Below are 18,917 nucleotides of genomic sequence, written 5' to 3'. Positions count from 1 at the left end.
CTAGTTGTCCCTAGCCTCCCTCGCAGGCGCTCTTTTGGGTCGTCACGCAATCTTTCCTCCAATAATCATGAGGAAACATTGCGTGACGACTCAAAAGAGCGTCCGCGAGGGAGACTAAGTTGTCCCCTTCAACTCTAATCACAAGTGATGACAGCTTTCAAAGCTTGACCTTTGAATTAAAAATCATGCAGCTTTTTTTGCTACTCGAGAAAACAGGCTTTTTGTTTAGGTGGTTAATTATTAACAAAATGGACCCAACTCCTTTCAGGGGGATTCGACACAACACCTCCACAATGGGACTATGTCAATTGGGGCACATGCGCAGTAGAGTCCGGTTGCAACTAATTTGCATACTACTCGTCGTGGGATTTTTGATTTTCCGCCATTGCAAAAGCCTTCAAAAAATAATATCGCAACAAACAGCTTTTGTAATTACTGAAGAACCTTTGTAAATAAAAAATTCAGCTAACTTTCCGAAGTGAACATGATTCAAACAGACGAAAACAGCTTCCTGAACTCTCCTACGGTATTTGGAAAAGTTGGACCAACGATTTCAAAGTGCTTCTCATCAACATGCGCATGCGCCTAGGGTGACATAGTCCCTTAAAAGGAGAGTTCTCTTTCTCCCGAGAGTGTCCTCTTAAATCGAGTATCCACTTCATAATATTTTGTATTCTATTTCAAAAAGTTGCATTTCTTGGAATCCAGAACAGTCACTTGAATTGAAGACCGTTGCAAATAAAAATTGAAAGTTCCACCAGTTTTGTGTTGTGTTTGGTACGGCAATGTTTCTACACGCGTTACTTCGGCCATTGAATTTCCTATCCTTTTATACACCACCATCCTGAATAAGGTACCCCCTTCGGGCGGAGCCTCCCTACAAAGTCCATTATAGGGAGTAACCCCCCACCACCCCACCCCGGGTTGCTTCATCCCTACTGAGGAGGGGAAAGAGATTTAATGCTGTATTAATGAGGACCGTTAGAACAATTGGAAATCATCGAAAATCACGGGTGGCTTACGCTGTTTTGATGAAATCACTTAAAATCGCCGCTGAATCGCTTATGAAAATGAAATAAAATCCCTGTTGTATACTCCGGTCTCCCCGGATGGTATGTCTGTGCATCTTCTTTCTACAAACGAACGTCATCATGCACAGCTTCCTAAGCGGAGAGGAGACAGGAAACCCTTTCACTCTTCCCAATCCCCCGCCCACCTCTCTCTCCCGAAAAATGAAAATGAAATTCTTGATACTCGGGTTAAAAATGAACATGATGTACGGCATGCTTCGGTCACCGATATCCATTTATACACATGATTGGACAGAGACAATATAGACAAAGGATGTCTACTTCAGTGTTGTGTGGTCCTTCCCTTACGTAACGTTCCCGTTTTGGGAATCGAAAGCCCTGAAGCATGGTTACAGCTAAATCCTTCCTTTCATTTTCATTTTACAAATTCACCCTGAGGCAGGTGGGTATTCAATAGAACAGTAGGTCCTCTGCTAGGTAAACCCACCACCTAACCATTCCCCAACCAACCATGAGAGTATACACACAAAGACCAGACCACAACACCGGGAACTACGTCCCCTACTCTTTGCGAACAGTGAGTGGATTCTTTAACGTCCCACAGAGTTATTTACGAACGAGGGTTGTGAGACGGGGCCTATCCTTAACCTTGCTCCGACAAAAATCTCGCCCTTTAATTGCTTACCAGGGAAGAAATCCCTCAGTACATGTACGCTAAATATTTGTAAATTTGTACAGTTCATTTTCGTCGCCTGAAGAAATTTCGGAGTGTTAACGAGGTATTTATGTTAACTGATGGTTTTTTTTGCCTAAATTTGTTATCCCCGATCACAAAAGGCTAAAAAAAGGTCCGTCTTCTCACAAACATAACACAGTACGATTTCTGTTAATGCCAGTTAATGGCTTTCGCCTGTATTGTTTTTCTTCACTAAGGCAACCTCATTCTCTTTACGCGATACCATTGGTACAATCGGGTGAATATGTAACGCATTAAACCAGGATCTAAATAACACCTCGATCAGTTTCAAAAGCGGAAGTTTTAATTATCGGCTGACTAAAACATACCTAAAATACACCAAATATATACTATATATAGATACAAAACATATTTGTTTTGAAACTCTCGTCCATTCTTATTATACGGGGCCCTACTGCGAGAGCAGTGGCATTAGCGCGCTCTAATTGGATAAATTGGTTTCTTACGACAAGGCAATTACGGCTCATTCATTTATAGAGAAGTTGACTAAAAGGTTGGCGGAAGGAAATTTGCGTTTCAGCGGTGATAGTACCTATCTTGATTCGCAGATAAAGTTTCTTGATAATCCTAAAGGACATCTCATTATTATTATTATTTCTTTTTTTGCCCTTATTCACGCTGTCGTCGGCGGAGAGGCCGCGCATCTTGTTGGTAACGAGTTCATATGAAATGAGTATTTTTTGATATTTTTTATCTCTTGGTTTTTGAGTAAAAAATGCTACGTAGTTCTTCCTTTCGTCAAAATTGTATTGTTATGTAGCTTTATATTATTACAATAAAAAAGGCTTGTGTTTTTTCCAGTCCAACTTGGAAACGTGATTTGAATGAGATGAAAAAAACAAAAAACAAAAAAAAAACAAAAAAAAAAAAACTCGGTCTTCCTGGAAGGCGTCATTAGTTTATTCCGTTATCAAACTCATTGAATACTGAACTTTGTCTGATTTATTGCGCCACATTTCTCACCATCTTCCGCTTTGATCAAAATATTTACCAAGGTATTTACGTGGAACGAAATGTTTTTTTCAAAATATATCGTTATCTGCGGTCAGGGAGAATTTTGATTTGTTATGCAAATATTTTCCACATCCGGCCTCCACTGAGGCAAACGGAGGAATTTACTGTTACCGCGGTAGTGTCATCAAAATCAAAAGATACATTTACCCAAAAGATGTCACTGTGTGACATTATTCTAACCTTGTAAAATTTTTATGTGTTATAGTATGTTTCTCTCCATTCCCGGCTTAGAATTAAGGTCAAAGGATTTACTTTGATATAATCAACATCGAGAAATTATTTATTTGCTGCTTCCAATATATTCCAACTTTCATTCCTTTTATTGTCACGGCAAGGTAGTTAAAGACAAAGAACATTTTCCACCCGATATTTCGCTGTCTGTATTCAAAGACTTGATAGAGGTCTTGATATCGTGGTTTCTCGTGTCACTGAGCTGTTGCCAATGGCAGCGAAAATCGCTGAGGGCAATTTAAAAAACCCTTGGGTAAACATTGGGTGTCTTTCTTTGTTCCCGCAGTTTCACGTCAGTTTTCAACATGCTCTTCACGAAACATTCTCGACATTCAAAGAACTATTTTAATTAAAATTTCACATCAACAATTTGCCGAGAACAATCAACATTCTACCGGCAGCTTTATTTAAAACAGTTTTAAACAATTTAATGATGTTGTGTTAAGTTTTTACACTATAGCAAATGAAAATATTTCGAAAGGTGTTGAAAGAAAACAACGCCTGATCCAGACAAGGAAAGATTCACGTATTTTAGTTGCCGTGGCCTTATTGCACAGTTGTGAAAATAATCCGCCATATTCACCGTGGCATGACGGCACGTTATTTTAGGATTAATATCATTAAGTTTTAAGCCCACTTGACCAGCGTATATCGTTTATCTCGCTCTAGACTAACACGAAATTAAAACAAATCCTGATAAAAATCGTTTTCCACACCACTTTGCCCGTAAAAAATAAAAAAAGCCTTTGTCATTGCTAAGAGACAATTCACTTGTTCGAACACAAATGAACTAATCAAGGAACCGATCAGTGGTTACTATGGTAACTGCCGGGACCTTCGTGGCCTTTGTTCGCCGTCACAACAGCAGTTCGACCGCCCGCTTCTTGGTCAGTGTTGCTCTGCGATGGCGGTCGTGAACTTCTTACAACAATGACGGTCTCTAACACTATGGCCGATTCTTCCTCGAGGGTGCGTGAAAGTGAAGGAGAGCGTCGAAGCATCGAACAAACACGGGAAAAAACTCTGACGCCTTACGAACGTCTTTCGTACGATTTAGCACACGACGAGCGCTATCTGAAGGAAATTACTATCGGAAAACGAATTGGATTTTATCGCATTCGCGGAGAGTTAGGCAGCGGTAACTTCTGCCAGGTTAAAATGGGAATACATTCCTTGACAAGAGGTAAGAAAGTTGGCGATCGTGTGGTTTAATTCGACGCGATGCGCGCGCGAAAGAAACGCAAAAGTGTGACATGATGTTTCGTTTCTTTGCAGACAAAGTTGCTGTCAAGATCTTAGATAAAACGAAGTTGGATCAAAAAACGCAACGATTGCTCTCCAGAGAAATTTCCTCAATGGAAAAGCTTCATCATCCTAACATTATTAGGCTTTATGAAGTTATAGAAACGCTTTCCAAGTTACATATTGTAATGGAATACGCCGCCGGAGGGGAATTGTTCGCTCGAATTTCGAACGAAGGAAAGTTGCACGAGCGGACTGCCAGACGAATTTATGCTCAAGTCGTTTCCGCTGTAGAGCACATGGTAAGCTAGAAATGTCGGATTTCTTTCCTTTAATCACATTTAAGCTTTCAACACTCAAAAGAATGGCGTTTGTACATTGATAGCGCTGATCGAAAACTCGACCAAACCTTGTTGCTAAAATTAATTATTGAGGATGTAGCGATTTATATGAATTTAGGATGTTGAAATTTTTAACGACTTACTTAAGCTTAATTAAGCAATACAGTTATTTTAAAGGCCAGGTCTAGCTATTTAAAAGTTTTTTATTTTCCGATTTTCTCTTTTCGACAGCACGATAACAACATTATTCACCGAGATTTGAAGGCGGAGAATGTATTCATTGCGGGTCCAAATTTGGTGAAAGTTGGAGACTTCGGATTCAGTACATTATCGACCAAAGACAGCACGCTTAATACATTTTGTGGTTCACCACCTTATGCAGCGCCAGAATTGTTTAAAGATGAACATTACATTGGTGTCTATGTGGACATCTGGGCACTTGGAATACTACTCTATTTCATGGTTACTGGAGTAATGCCTTTTCGCGCAGAAACGGTCGGAAAATTAAAGAAGTGCATTCTCGATGGAACTTATTACTTGCCAGAGTTTTTATCCGATCGCTGTAAGTTTTTGCTACGAAACATTCTAAGACCTGTCCCTTCTGACAGGTTTACAATGGAAGAGATCAAACATTCGCCCTGGCTAGAAGGGGAAGTGTTCCCTCGCCCTGACGCAATCTACAGACTTAAACCACCGGAAGGAGAAAGCGGCAACTTGTCGGAAGACGAACGCGATGCTTTGAACCATTTGAAGGAATTGGGAATTTCGTCGGATCTTTTTTCTAACTGTAGGGACTCCAGAGATAGTATCACGGGAACGTATAGAGTAGTTCTTCATCGAATTACGAGAAAGAAGTTGGAGCTTTCTCGAAAAACTTCAACTCTAAGTAACTTCAGCAATAACAACAATCATCTTATACCCGGCGAGTCTCAAACACGCACTATTGAAGGAAATGATCGATTTAACACGAAATCGCAACAGCCCAAGTCGAAATTCTGTGTCATTCTTTAATCTTAAATGTTTGTAATTTAGCCGTGAATTTAATTACGCTTTAGGAAAACCCTTGGAAAAGCCAACCAGTCATTTTTACTTTTGGACGTACATTTCAAAACTATTAGAATTTTTGCGAGAATTTTTAAACAATTTTAGTTGGTTTACAAAAAACAGATTAAGATGGATTACATCATATCGTGTTTCACGCCGGTTCGTGGACAAATTTGGATTTTTTCTTCCCTCCCTCACACTTGAGTAATATTTGCGTTCAGGTTTTACACATTTACTTCAAATATTTGTATATAAACATATCATGCGAGGTTCAAGAAATTGAGACGTGCAATCATTACAGCGGACATAAATTATTCGTGTGGTTCCCGTTCCTCCGTTGCTAAGGCTGTTTTTTTGTGTGTGGGAATGATTAAGCGAATATTTTTCAAAACACCGTTAATCATCAAAACTTAATATTTATTGACAACTTTGTTGCAACAATTATGTGAGAGTTGTTAGGGGAACCTCTGCCTTGAATTTGTTTATTTTTGTTAATGAGAGTTGCAATAGAGGTGACTACCCATTGAATTTTTTAAGGCTCATAACATTTAATTGGAACTTTTTCTTTTTGGTAAATGTTTGTTTGTTTTAGCCCAACATAGGATCAACTACAGCTGATAAAATTTTTCTGAAATACCAAATACAGTTTGGCCAATCAGGTGTCACAATTCCCAATTAATTATTTATTTAAAACTTTGTCTTCCCCTGAGTCATTGTCAGCGATTCTTATTAAATGTAAAATATACTTGAAATGTACTTCCTTTTCCAAATAATGTTCCTTGAAAAATTGACAAATGAGAAGCCGAGAGGGCGTACTTGCTCATAAACAATAATTTTGTCAATTTGATGGTACATGTCTAGCAATTTTACAAGATTTTAAAGTGACGGAGGCTGCGTTGTAAAGTATCTTGTGAATAAGAGTGATGTTGGGGCATATTGCCATGTAAAAAAAAGAGATTTGTAAATATTCAATTTCTCAAAGACTGGAACATATTTTTGCAAAAGAAGGTTGCATGAGTTTCATTATTTATGTCAAGTATCTTAGTACACTTGTGTGCCAAGGGCAATAAAAACTATTTTCATATTTAAAGACAAGCTCTTCTTTGGCTAAATACATTTCAGATCAATTCCTGGGCTTTTGTCAGACTGACTTAATTTAAGGAAATCGTTGGTGGATCTGGAGGTTAACCCTTTCTCTACCATGATCTGAATGTTAATTCTCCCAACTGACTGCCAGTACATTTCTTTTAAATTTAGTTCACAGAATTTGGTGTTACGTCATCAAACAATATCACCTAGTTGATGATTTTCTTTATTCTCATCACCTAGCTGGTTGTCGTTGTATTGATAACATAAGGAGAAGTTACATGTTGATCACTCCTGGTAGTGAAAGGGTTAACATAAAGGGGGAAGGACAGTGCCTACTTTTCTTTCTGTGCATACATTCTGTATATCAAGTTACTCAGGTTTCCTATGGGGGGTGCCTACTAATACAGGGATATTTTTGTGTGGTTTGAAACTATGCAGAGAAAGCAGAACTTAGCAAGTGTCCTTGGTATCCAAAAAGAAAACTGGGAGTTACCATGCAGTTTTTGGAGAAAAAAAAAAGCCATACATTGCTTCGTATTTTACTGCTTTTTATCTCTAAAAAATGCGTGGTTATAATCCCCCAGTTTTCTTTTTGGATTGCAATAGCCCTTACTAAAATCTGCTTTTCCCGCGTAGTCGTAAACTGCGCAAAAATACTCCTGTATTAGTAGCAAAGTATAAAAAAATTAATGTGGCCCTCCAGCCTTGGGATACTTCCCCATCTTCCAGATTTGCAACTGAAATTCTTGTCTCTTTAGAACATTTCCCTCGGTAGGGTCCAACCTTGTTCTTTGGTTCTCTCCTCTTTCCACCCCCACCCTCACCCCTCCAAGGAATAGAGAAGAGAAGACACAGCCAGAGCCCCATTGTGTAACCCCAAAGGGTACCTGCCGAGACTGGTGTATATCATGCAATAAAAACCAAAAAGTCCTATTAGGCCACAACTAGACCGAAAACAAGTTCAATGGCCCAAAATGAAACCCAAAATAAAAATGTGTCTTGGTCTCCAGGTAAAGCCCAAAATACATAGTCTGCAACTCAGAGCAGACGCCTGTCCGGCTTTTGTTCCACCTGCGGTGGCCGAAACAACAGCCAAAAAAGGCGTCTGCTCTTGCAGACTACCCTTAAGGTGGGGCTCTACCTGAATTTGAATGAAATTTGAAGAGGTTTTAAGAATGGATGGAAGAAAGAAAATGATTTTTGGAACACTAACAGACAGTCGATAACCACGCAAGAGCACCCCAGGTTGCTAGTGGACTAACTTGTTATCCGTCTATTAATTATTAACTACAAATTCTAATTTTAAAACTTCACTAAATCTTCAACATTTCTTATTTCTTTTAATTTTACCAATCCTTCAAGAAAAATTATTTCCTTCCAAATATACCTAAAAATCACCCAAAAATTCATAAAACACCCCAAATCATTGATTTGTGTTATGAATGGAGGGTTTTTGTGTTGCTTGAAATGCAAACAAGATATTTCCATTTGACCGATTTTAAGCGGCGTTTCAGGTGAACCCCCACCTTAAGAATGTCAAGATCTGGGAGAGGGCATCGACTGGGGATACTTAGCTGGCGTGGCTACCAAGTTGAGAGAGGTTACTAAGCATTCAAGATGGCTTCCGTCGGGTGAACTCGCCATTGTCGGCTTTGTGTCGTTCTTTACTTTCCTTTTCTTTTTGATCTCTTCCGCACTGTCTTGAAGAATGGAAATGCAAAGACAGATGACTGCTTCTCCGGCGCAACTGAGTGCGAAACCGATCCTTCAGCAAAAGGTAAACAAACAGTTCAATATAAACTTGTCATTGAAAGGAAAGCTTTACAGTGAAGCTACATGTAAGCTTTCATGTATAATTTAGCAGGAAGTTTAATACTTCCTGTGCTACTGTTTGTTAGCTGTACAAGACATGATAATAGTTTGGTAATATGAATGAAGAGAATCGTCAACTGCTTATATTTACCAATTCCCACATAAAATTACGAAGTAGCAACAAAATAGGCCTTATCACGGTTTTCGACGCCATTTTGACGTGTAGGCAAACAGGCTTGAAATAACAGTGTTTGTATGGAAATCCGATGTCAAATAATTTTCATAAAACATCGCTTCTGAAAAATTCATGAATTGGAAACTTTTGGCACTAGAAAAAGGATTTAAAAGAAAAATTGGAGGGATGTAGCTGTGACAAAAAGCGTCCAGTCGTGTTTTGAACTTTCCATACATTTGTCTCTATAGCGAACCAGCCGTGAACTGCTACTAAAAATAGTTCGCGGGAAAAAATACAGGGAAATGTATGGAAAGTTCAAAACACGACTGGACGCTTTCTGTCACAGCTATGTCCTTCCAAGTTTGTTCTTAAAATCCTTTTCCTAGTACAAAAAGTTTCCAGTTCATGAATTTTTCAGAAGCGATGTTTTATGAAAATTATTTGACATCGGATTCCCATACAAACACTGTTATTTCAAGCCTGTTTGCCTACCCATCAAAATGGCGTCGAAAACCGTGATAAGGCCTATTAATTATAGCTTCACTGATGACCATCAGTTTAAATATTGTGTGACATTTTTTTTGTAGATGAGTGGTATGTCACAATCTTCAGCTTCTGGTTCCGCAACTGGCTCTGCAGCTAACGGCAGTTTTTACAAAGTCCGAGTGCCACGGTAGGAGACTCAAAAAGCAATCTTCACAAAGTAAACTGTAGCATACCCTTTTTAAAAACTGATGTTTCAGGGGTTGGCCAGGTTGGCCTTTCATTGATTCAGCACTCAAATCTCTTTATGGTGGCTTAATACGTAAATGTATGCAGTACTTCGGAAAAAGCTTGATACGCAGCTATGTGGGCTTTTTTGTGATACTTCTTCCTTTTCTCATGTTTTAAGAATGAGACATACATACTGGTATGCCTTTCAGGCTATGTGATTTTGTGGCTTTGTGGCTTTGCAGCTGTGGGGCTATTGGGCTACATACGTATACAGCTGTGTGGCTATGAAACTTTGTAGCCATGTTGCGACTTTTTAAAACAGTTATCTTTGTAGCTGACTAGCAGCATAGCCACTTTTCAAGAAGGGTTTTAGAGTGGTTGGGTACATGTATTCTGCAGTTTCAATGTAAGAAATCAGATATTAAAATTTGTGGGAATCCTTGTGTTAACAAAATTAATATAATTGTTGCAAGAAAGAAACTTGAATCAATGACTTACTGCTCTCCGTGTTCATTGAACTTGAAGAAATTAAACAGTCTGTTGATGTTTAACAAACCATTGTTGAATAGAAATCTATTGAACGTCCCTCATTCTATAGAAGCATGTCTGGAACTTTTTAACAGAATTCATTATTTTTTCCCAAGAAGAAACATCATATGAAGAAATTTAAGGTTCTGTGTTGTGTAATTTTAAAGGGATGTGCTATGAGTTGAAATGAGATTATCACAAGCCCAATTTTCCTGATTAAATGGTCAACAAGATGGTCGTCACATGATAAGAATCAAGCTCCCTCAAGTTCAAATTCTGCTGCTAGCTCTTAACTAATGAAATTGAGTAATGCGTACTATGTGATGTGGTGTTATAGGAAGGGACCAAAATTAAAGGGGAAGTATCATGGTGTTTTTGACCTCTTTTCTTGAAAATGGTAAAATAAGACCTTACATGTAACTTAGCTACAAAATAATTCTAGAACAACAAGGAGGAAAGAAATCAACTCAAATTGTGAAGGAACATCTCTTGATCTGTTCTAGCACATTTTGGAAACAAAAAGGGGAAAACTTGAAAAACGTTACCCTAACATTTTTCAAGTTTCAATCCATTCCGACCTACTCTGTCTCTGACTAGAGGCACTAATCAACAGTTTTGTTTCTCAGGGGTGATAATTTATAACAAAACTAGACAATTATTTTCTTGTGTCTGTTGACAGACAAACGTTTTTGGGTTTTTAAATGACATCAAATTCTTGTGATACTTCCCCTTTAATGTGAAATCAGACTGTGTTACTATTATTTTTTTCAAGTTAAGTTGACATCTGCCAATTGAAGGATATATGAAGGGGAGGGGAGTGGGAGAGGAGAGGAGAGGGCCCGGGGGGGGGGGGGGAAGGGAGTGGAGAATTGAGTGATTAGAGAGCTTGTTTAATTTTTTTTAAAGAAATTGAAGGACTGAGAGCATTCATTTTGCTCAATAGTCTCTGAATTTCTGCAGGTTGTCTTCAATTTAATCAAAGACCATTTCTCTGTGTTTTTTTTTTCTTTGCATTTCTTTTCTTAACTTGATATTTTGCCCTCATTTTTCTCAAAAACTAACTAAAGACAGTGCAAACCAGAAGGGAAAATACACAGAGTGATTTTCTCTGACTAAATTGAAGGAAACATGCAAAACTTCACTGCCAGACACTTTGAGCAATACAAAAAATCAGCCTAAAATACAACACAAGACCTGTAGTTACGCTCTAATTCCTTTAATTAGTGTAGTGTACCTTGTAATGTTTGAATAAACAGTCTACTTCTACTGACCTTTCCATTTTCATTTTCTTTTGAAGGAACTTGGCGAAAAAGTATTCAATAATGCGTTTCCAGAGTACTAAAGTTGACATCTCATCCATTTCAAAGGTACATACATGTAATTTTATGTGAATGCGCTGTTCTAGAAAATATCCATACCTCCCATTCCCTTAGAAAGGAGCCTAGAGAAATTTCTTGGGCAACCTTGGCTACTATTTTTGCAGCAGTACACACCTGGCACTATTCACTCTACTCACTATCTATAACAGAATAGATAGTGAGTAGCGTAGCCAATAAGAGAACAGCAGTCATGACAGAACACTTGTAGATTTATACTAATAGGGGTAGAAGTGGTTTTCAATTGAGTGTCTTAGACCAAAACCAAAGTAGTCATTCTGGCCAATCAACAGATGCAAGCAACGCAACGAACCAATCAGAATTCAAAGAAAAAAACATGTAACCGGCGCCAAGCGCAGGAAAACGCATGCAAGCGAGGCACGATTGGTTTTGGTTTAACTTTTCATTGGCTAAGAAAGTGGCACCAGTTTTGTTAACCAATCACAGAGCGTAGTAATGCAAAACCAAAGCAAATGCGAAATTACTTTTGACACTCAATTGAAAACCGCTCTAAACATATGCAAATGTTTCTTTAAAGGCGCAGATGTCCCACCAAACGGATTCAATAGAAGAAAAAGACAGTGAAAATCTTCCCTCATTTGGTGCGGGTAGTGAGTTTGGTCGAGAAAGGAGGGAAGAGGCTCGTAAGAAGCGCCGTGGCTTTGTCGCTCAACCAAAGGACCCAGAGAGTGCACCATGGAATTTAAAAATTGGTGGCAAGAGTGGAAGAAGGTTTGTTTTTTTCTTGAAGTAATATATCAAACACGAGAAGGTGTGTTTTATCAGATATCCAAACACTGAGAAGTAGGTTGAAAAAATGAGGTGCAGCCTAGTTTATAATAACTTTGAGGTGTTTGAATATCCTATGAGACACACTTTTGAGTGTTTGATATGGCATCTCAAATGATCAATAATTCTTGGAGAAATTCAAGGCTAAAGTTGGCAACATTTTATGGTAATTAGGAACACATATCCAAACCATGGTCACAGTGGTGATTTTCTTTGTTTTCTCTTGATGGATTGTTAACGAGTGTGAGAATTACTTCTTCTGCCTTAAGACATACGGCCTGCATACAGCATTCTCTCTGACCACGGTTCTTGGTTCTTTGTAATGACTTACTTACAGATATAATTTTATGTACTCAGTAGTAATAATATCAATTCCTGGTGGTTGGAAGCAATAAACCATTTCTTGACTAAACTTAAACAGTAAAGAAATGTGGGTTCAATTTACAGAAAGAAAATTAGGATCAGTTGGTTAAACCCTTTTCATAAGGTTGAGGAAAGCAAAGTTATAGACCCTATGCAAAAATGGCTGACATTTTAGTATTCTTTTGTTTCCATTCGAATTAGCCTTACTAACCTCGTTCCCGAGTTCAAAAATCAAAATAATATTTCACCTTGAACGAGGCTTGTGAGGCTAATTTGAATGCAGACAAAAGAATATTAAAATGCCAGCTGGTCCCACAACTTCTTCAAAATGGCACATTCTGGAAATGGTATGCACTGTTATTTTGAAAGAATCTGAACAATGGGCATAATAGGCCATTTCCAAGTTCCTGTGAACCTCGTTATGAAAGTGAGGCTTAAAAGTGCAAAGCTTTTCATCTGAAAATTATTGGCCATAGCATAAATCAATTTTATGGTTTTATTTCTATGGGCTTTACTCTTATAGATGATAAAGTGATGTCATATAACGTTCAAAACTCAAGTAGTGGCTTGTGGTTTCACTGTTAAGTTTTGTCATTCTATGGTCTATAAGAGTATAGACCATAAAAAACTCCTGTCAATTTGTTTTTTACAATAACATGGAAGAAGTACGAGAGAAATTGGCTTTATTTTCCATTGAGAAAGTGCGCATTACATCTGACATTTTATTGTGTGTACTCTTATAGACAATAGCATTGAGCCAATCAGCACACAGGAAATTGACAGTTATTGTAAAATGTGTCTTGTAGGTTTACTGGTCGAAAAGAAGCAGGGATCAACGAGAATTCCTCTTATTACATTCTGACCCAGTGTGAGGATGGTGCGTTTGAAGCAGTACCTGTAAATAACTGGTTTAACTTCACTGGCGACATAAAATACCAGACACTCACAGTTGATGAGGCTGAAGAGGAATACAATCGCCGTGAAAAGATAGTGAATTATTTTTCTGTTATGGTGAAGAAAAGATTGCAGGATAACAAGGAGGAAGAGGAGGGAGAGGAGAACGTCTTGGAGAAAAAATCTAAAATAGCCAGCAGAACTGCAAACTTGGTAAGAACAGTTAAATCTTACAAACAATGGATGTAGAGCAGTTTTCAATTGTGTGTTGTAAAACCAGAACAGAAGTAATTTCTCTAGCCATTCACAAGGATGCAAGGTGATGTTCACAAGGGAATAAAAAGCAAGAAACAAACAACCTTCAGAGCGTGCAAAGAAACATTCTCAACTAATTGTCAATTGTTTAATAATTATTCATATCAGTTTTTTGCATGTATGAAAATTTATAAACAGGTCTAAATAATTAGTCCTTATTAGTTTTTCACCTTTCAAAGACTGCGTTTTGTTTATAGTTCTCATAGTTTATTTGTAATTTAGTTTTCGCCATTCACTTTTTTAACTGTTTTTGTTATTCGCTATTTTTGCTTTTTACTGTTTCAATAACATTGAAACAGGTGATTGTAGCCAACTTGGCACTCTAGGACATTTTTCTCCCATGGCCCTCCCTTATTATGCCTGCCACACAGAATGGAATTATTTATAATGAAATTATTTTGGATTTATTTTGTGCAGATCATTCACGATGATGAAAGAGAGTTGTCAATGTCTGAAGATGACGGAGATGATGATGATGACGATGACGATAAGGGCAGCACAAAAAAAGAGGAAGGTATTTAAACAATAAAAATTGTTTCTTCTCTGTTGCTTTTTCCTATAATTTGATCCGTGATTAGGGCATCAAAACTATATTTATCCAGATGAACTTTTTTCAGTAATGCGTTTTCACAAGGAGCAGTACATGAAATAGTTTGTCTGTACAAACCCCTGAGTTTTAGGTAGAGACGAGAAATGAAATTGTCTTATTACAATGCAGGTTTGTAGGACAACTTTGCTTTTGTGGTAATTGAAATGTTCCTCTTCTTCCTCTGGCAGATAAAAGGGGCAAGAAAGACAAACATAAAGTTGGACAGAAGCAAAAACAAAAGAAAAAGAAAGGTTCTGATGTTGACAGTGACATGTCCTCGGAAGAGGATGGCTACTTAGATTCCAAGGAAGTCGACTATTTGTCAGACAGCTCTGCATCATCCGAAGGTGAAACATCTTGAATTTTTTTGTGTGGTGAATATGAGTATTCTCTTAGACATTGCATTATATTATGTATTCCTGTAGATGCCTACTTTATCTCCACGTGAAACTGCTGCCCTCTACTTTTTTTTACACCCCAAAGTTAGATCTACCTTGTATAACATAATAAACAGCACCACAGGAAAGTACTGCTCAGTAGCTTTCATTTGAATGGTCACACTTTAGGATTTCATCCGCAAACTCAAAAGTTAGAACCACCTTGTGCAGCATAACAAACAGCACCACAGGAAAGTACTGCTCAGTAGCTTTCATTTGAATGGTCACACTTTAGGATTTCATCCACAGACTCAAAAGTTAATACTGTAATTATACACTGTAGTATCACGTTAATGAACTGTTCAGTAGATTGAAAACTCAAAAGTACAATCCACTCTTCATAACCAAGGTATTTGAAAGAATTACTTGTAAATTGTCAAACCTTTTTGCTTTACAGAGGATGTAAAAATTGTAGAGGTAAGTAAACCAAAAGCTGAAGATGATCTGAATGCTGAGGAGACGTCAAGCGAAGACGAGGATGAACTAACACAAGCTGGGCATGAGTTAAAGGATATGCTGGATAGAGAGGAAGGGAGAGAGTCGTGGGACGAGGAAGATGAGGATCCTGACCAGGACGAGGTGAAAGGAACATCTGCACTCTTTTTACAAGGTAAAACTACAGGTTAATTCGATACCGTTACCGATAGCCTGTGTAAAGGGCGGTTTTGTCAAACTACATTTTTGAGCTGTTTCCAATTGAGTGTCGTAAAACCAATACCAAAGTAATTTCTCTGACCAATCGCAACAGATGTAAACAACACAACGAGCCAATCAGAATTCGAAGCAAATACATGTAACCGGCGCCAAGCGCGGGAAAACGCGTGCGGCCAAAACACGATTGGTTTTGGTTTGGATTCCCATTGGTGGAGAAAGTGGCGCAAGTTTTGTTAACCAATCACAGAGCGTAGTAATGCAAAACCAAACGAAACGCGAAATAACTTTCGACACTCAATTGAAAACCGCTCTAATGCGAAGTAACTCAAAGGAAAAGCGAGCTTAATGCAAGCGAGGCCGATACCAATACCAAAGTATCCATATAATCGATATCATCATTGAAAGATATCAATACTTGCGACTAAGAAATAGCTTGTGTAGCTGGCGGTTATGTTCGCGCGCGGTCAAAAGTTTTTGCATCCGGGAAACAACAGAGTTTTTGACTTGATTCAAAGATTTTTTATTTCCTTCCAAGATGGAAAGTTTCCTTTTTGCAAAGTGTCTTGCACGGCTAAACCGGGAAACCTTTATGTCCACATCTCGCGGCTCTTTGTTCCTGTAACAAAAGATAGATTTAGAATTACGTATAGGGTAAGTGGCAGAAATGACTAAGTGGCCATGTTTATCCGTTATCTGTCGTGATGCCTCAAACGTAAGGGCCTGGCTGAACTAGAAAACATAAACTGAGAATGGTGTATTATTCAGTAAGTGACACAGGAATACTCGGAAAAAAAATCCGAGTGCTCCTATCAGGAGTCGAACCTAAGACCTTCCGATTACTAGTTCCGATGCTCTACCACTGAGCTATAGGAGACTCGTAAGAGCTAAGGCCATTAGACTAGGTTCATAAACTATTTCTTAATTGGCTGATATGGGATACATTCTGCAGAAGCAAAGTTTTCACCTGGAAAAGCATCTTGGTGTTTTTTGTTTCTTTAAGACAATAAATCATTGTGTTTGTTTTCAAAGGTTTTTTGCCCAGTTAACAAGGGAAAAGCTTAATCTGTCACAATGTTTCTGCGAGAGTGTTTTCAAATTTTTCTAGATTTAAACTAAGGTTACGTTTTTTCAATGCAAGACAGGTCGAACGAAATGTTGTGTAGTGTAACACTGTCTTAACCCTTTAACCCCTAATATCAAAGAACAAGTTCTCCTCTCTTGTCCCCTTACTTTTCTCATAAAAGTACTGGGGAGAAGTTATTAAAATATCAAGAAAATTCCCCTTCGGTGATGATATCCTTAATTCTCATGACCTCAGAGGTTGAATAAGCATCGATATTGCAAGGAGATATTTGACGCTGATCAGTTAAAGGCTTGTTACTGACCAGCTACGGCGTTTTAAAAATTTACCTTGTTAATTGAATTCGTTTGTAATCTGTGAAGGTGACAAGAAAAGAAAGAAGAAGTCTGGCAGTGGTTCCAGTACATCATCCAACAGCCGCTCATCAACTCCTACTGCTAATGTAGATGGTGCTGCAAATACTATTGCTGCTGCTGTTAGTAAACTGAGTCAGGACCGACCGGGTACACCTTGTGAGTATAGCCTTCCCTACCCGACCCCTCTTCTCTCACCCCTGTCTCCTAATTGAATCAGGACCGACCGGGTACACCCTGTGTGTTGATCATTTGCTAACTTTTTTTTATAACTTTTCTAGCCAAAGCCAAGAAGCGCCCTGCAAGCGCCACCAAAAAGGGAAATACAGGAGAGGAGGGAAGTCCGGCTTCTAAAAAGCCCCGGGTATCTCCGGCACCATCTTCAGTAGGGACAGGAGGTGGTTCAAGAACAAGCACCCCAACACCGACCGGCGGCGAGGAAGGCCCTCAGGGGATCACCGAAGAAGCCGTGAGAAGGTACCTCACGCGAAAGCCTATGACAAGCAAGGACCTGTTGCAGAAGTTTAAGAGCAAACGAACAGGGTTATCGAATGACGAGACTGTGAAAAAGATTGCTGCCATTGTGAGGAAGTTGCAGCCCGAACAGAAAACTATCAAAGGGAAATTGTATCTGTCGCTCAAACAGACCAACTGAGGAAAAAAACTTGCCAGCGAGAGGGAACAGTTAGCCTCTAAAATTATAGAAAAATCATAAAAAAACTCAGCAGAAAATCTGCACCAGAAAAATTGAACCCTTTTTCGGAAGAGAGATAGAGAATCTTTTTCTCTCGCACGAATGTTATCCATGCGCAGAAACACGTAAAGATTTGAGCAACAATGTTTCCGCAACAATGCCTTCTGTTTTAAAGAACCTAAAGAATGCATGTACAGTAAAATCTTTGCGTTTTTAACAAGACGAGTCTCTTCCATCCATTTTGAGGATCATGATAGATCTTCTCATGGGTATTACTGTAATGGACTGCGAGCGGTCAAATTTGTAAAGTAATGCGAGCAAAAATAAAGAAGAGCTTTTATGTCGGATAATCTGCTGTGTTACCTTTTTGGTTTTGTGATCGCGTTTGCTTTGGTATTGTATTACTACGCTCTGTGATTGGTTAACAAAACTCGCGCCACTTTCTCAACCAATGGGAATCCAAACCAAAACCAATCGTGTTTTGGCCGCACCCGTTTTCCCGCGCTTGGCGCCGGTTACAAGTATTTGATTCGAATTGTGATTGGCTCGTTGTGTTGTTTACATCTGTTGCGATTGGTCAGAGTAATTACTTTGGTTTTGGTTTTGCGACGCTCAATTGGAAACCGCTCTAACATTTATTCGGGTCTGGGCTATGTTCTTGAGCCGTGTTTTGCGAAATTTTAAGAATAAATTATTTTAAGAATTTACCCGCGGCTGAGATTTTGAAACGAATATAACTTTGTGTTTTAGTAGTCTTATGCGCTGGTTGTGACCAGATTTGACAGATACTCATCAAAGTGAGTTACCATAGCAACCGAGAAATTAGCGTAAAATGATGGACAGGTAACAAAACCAATGGGGGGAGTCAAATACATTTGCATAGTAATAAGGGTTACCCTAACCTCGTTTTCATGTCATTGGATAGTTATAAAGAATGATGATGAGATGACGTCATGACCGGAAGTGGGTGGATTTCTGCCTGTCCTCTTTAGAGTCACAAATCCTGATATTTACATGGCGGGACGTGTGCGAGGTCCTGGTGACCCGCGCCCGACTTACCATTGACCCTTTCCCGCCCGAGGGAAATGTCGAATTTTTCTAAATCGCTAACTATGAACTGGGAGACCACATGTGGTATACCATTTAAAAGGTATTTTCTGGGGTGCGCTATAAATCACACCAACAGAGATGGAAGAGGTCACATATTAGAGTGAGAAAAGTCCAAAACGAAAGAAAAAAAACATTGAAAATTTTCTTATTCGTTGTACATACTGGGTATCCCCCTAAACTATAGCTTAATGTACAGCTCTCAGTGCATTGCTTGTTGTAAGATATCAGCTGGACCCTTAACGTACAAAAGAAAAAAAAATCCAAAAGTTTGAGGGGTGGTAAAT

At 38.7% G+C, this 18,917-nt stretch overlaps 2 protein-coding genes across 2 annotated transcripts; both read left to right on the top strand.

The window, feature by feature from the left end:
- Positions 1-3,851: 3,851 nt before the first annotated feature.
- Positions 3,852-6,755, top strand: LOC146462679 (serine/threonine-protein kinase NIM1-like). The gene is made up of 3 exons (XM_085085497.1): positions 3,852-4,216; positions 4,309-4,577; positions 4,848-6,755. Exons 1-3 carry the CDS (start codon positions 3,964-3,966, stop codon positions 5,625-5,627), a joined length of 1,302 nt encoding a protein of 433 aa, XP_084941623.1. The 5' UTR covers positions 3,852-3,963; the 3' UTR covers positions 5,628-6,755.
- A 1,589-nt stretch (positions 6,756-8,344) lies between these two features.
- LOC146462678 (general transcription factor IIF subunit 1-like) lies at positions 8,345-17,873 on the top strand. Its single transcript, XM_085085485.1, has 10 exons — positions 8,345-8,526; positions 9,324-9,409; positions 11,276-11,345; positions 11,893-12,086; positions 13,313-13,613; positions 14,133-14,229; positions 14,493-14,651; positions 15,139-15,351; positions 16,839-16,988; positions 17,111-17,873. The coding sequence occupies exons 1-10, from the start codon at positions 8,458-8,460 to the stop codon at positions 17,482-17,484; spliced, it is 1,713 nt and encodes a 570-aa protein (XP_084941611.1). The 5' UTR covers positions 8,345-8,457; the 3' UTR covers positions 17,485-17,873.
- The last annotated feature ends 1,044 nt before the right edge of the window (positions 17,874-18,917 follow it).

Source organism: Pavona decussata, unplaced genomic scaffold (assembly GCF_977016875.1).
Source record: "Pavona decussata unplaced genomic scaffold, jaPavDecu1.1 SCAFFOLD_186, whole genome shotgun sequence".
NCBI classification, from domain to species: domain Eukaryota; kingdom Metazoa; phylum Cnidaria; class Anthozoa; order Scleractinia; family Agariciidae; genus Pavona; species Pavona decussata.
Note: the sequence above shows the minus strand (reverse complement) of the source record. Positions and strands in the feature narration are given on the sequence as shown.

Coding starts and splice junctions, on each gene's coding strand:
- LOC146462679 (XM_085085497.1), top strand. CDS start 3,964: ATGACGGTCTCTAACACTATGGCCGATTCTTCCTCGAGGGTGCGTGAA. Junction 4,217..4,308: donor AATACATTCCTTGACAAGAG/GTAAGAAAGTTG, acceptor GTTTCTTTGCAG/ACAAAGTTGCTGTCAAGATC. Junction 4,578..4,847: donor TTTCCGCTGTAGAGCACATG/GTAAGCTAGAAA, acceptor TCTTTTCGACAG/CACGATAACAACATTATTCA.
- LOC146462678 (XM_085085485.1), top strand. CDS start 8,458: ATGGAAATGCAAAGACAGATGACTGCTTCTCCGGCGCAACTGAGTGCG. Junction 12,087..13,312: donor GGTGGCAAGAGTGGAAGAAG/GTTTGTTTTTTT, acceptor TGTGTCTTGTAG/GTTTACTGGTCGAAAAGAAG. Junction 14,652..15,138: donor CAGCTCTGCATCATCCGAAG/GTGAAACATCTT, acceptor TTTGCTTTACAG/AGGATGTAAAAATTGTAGAG.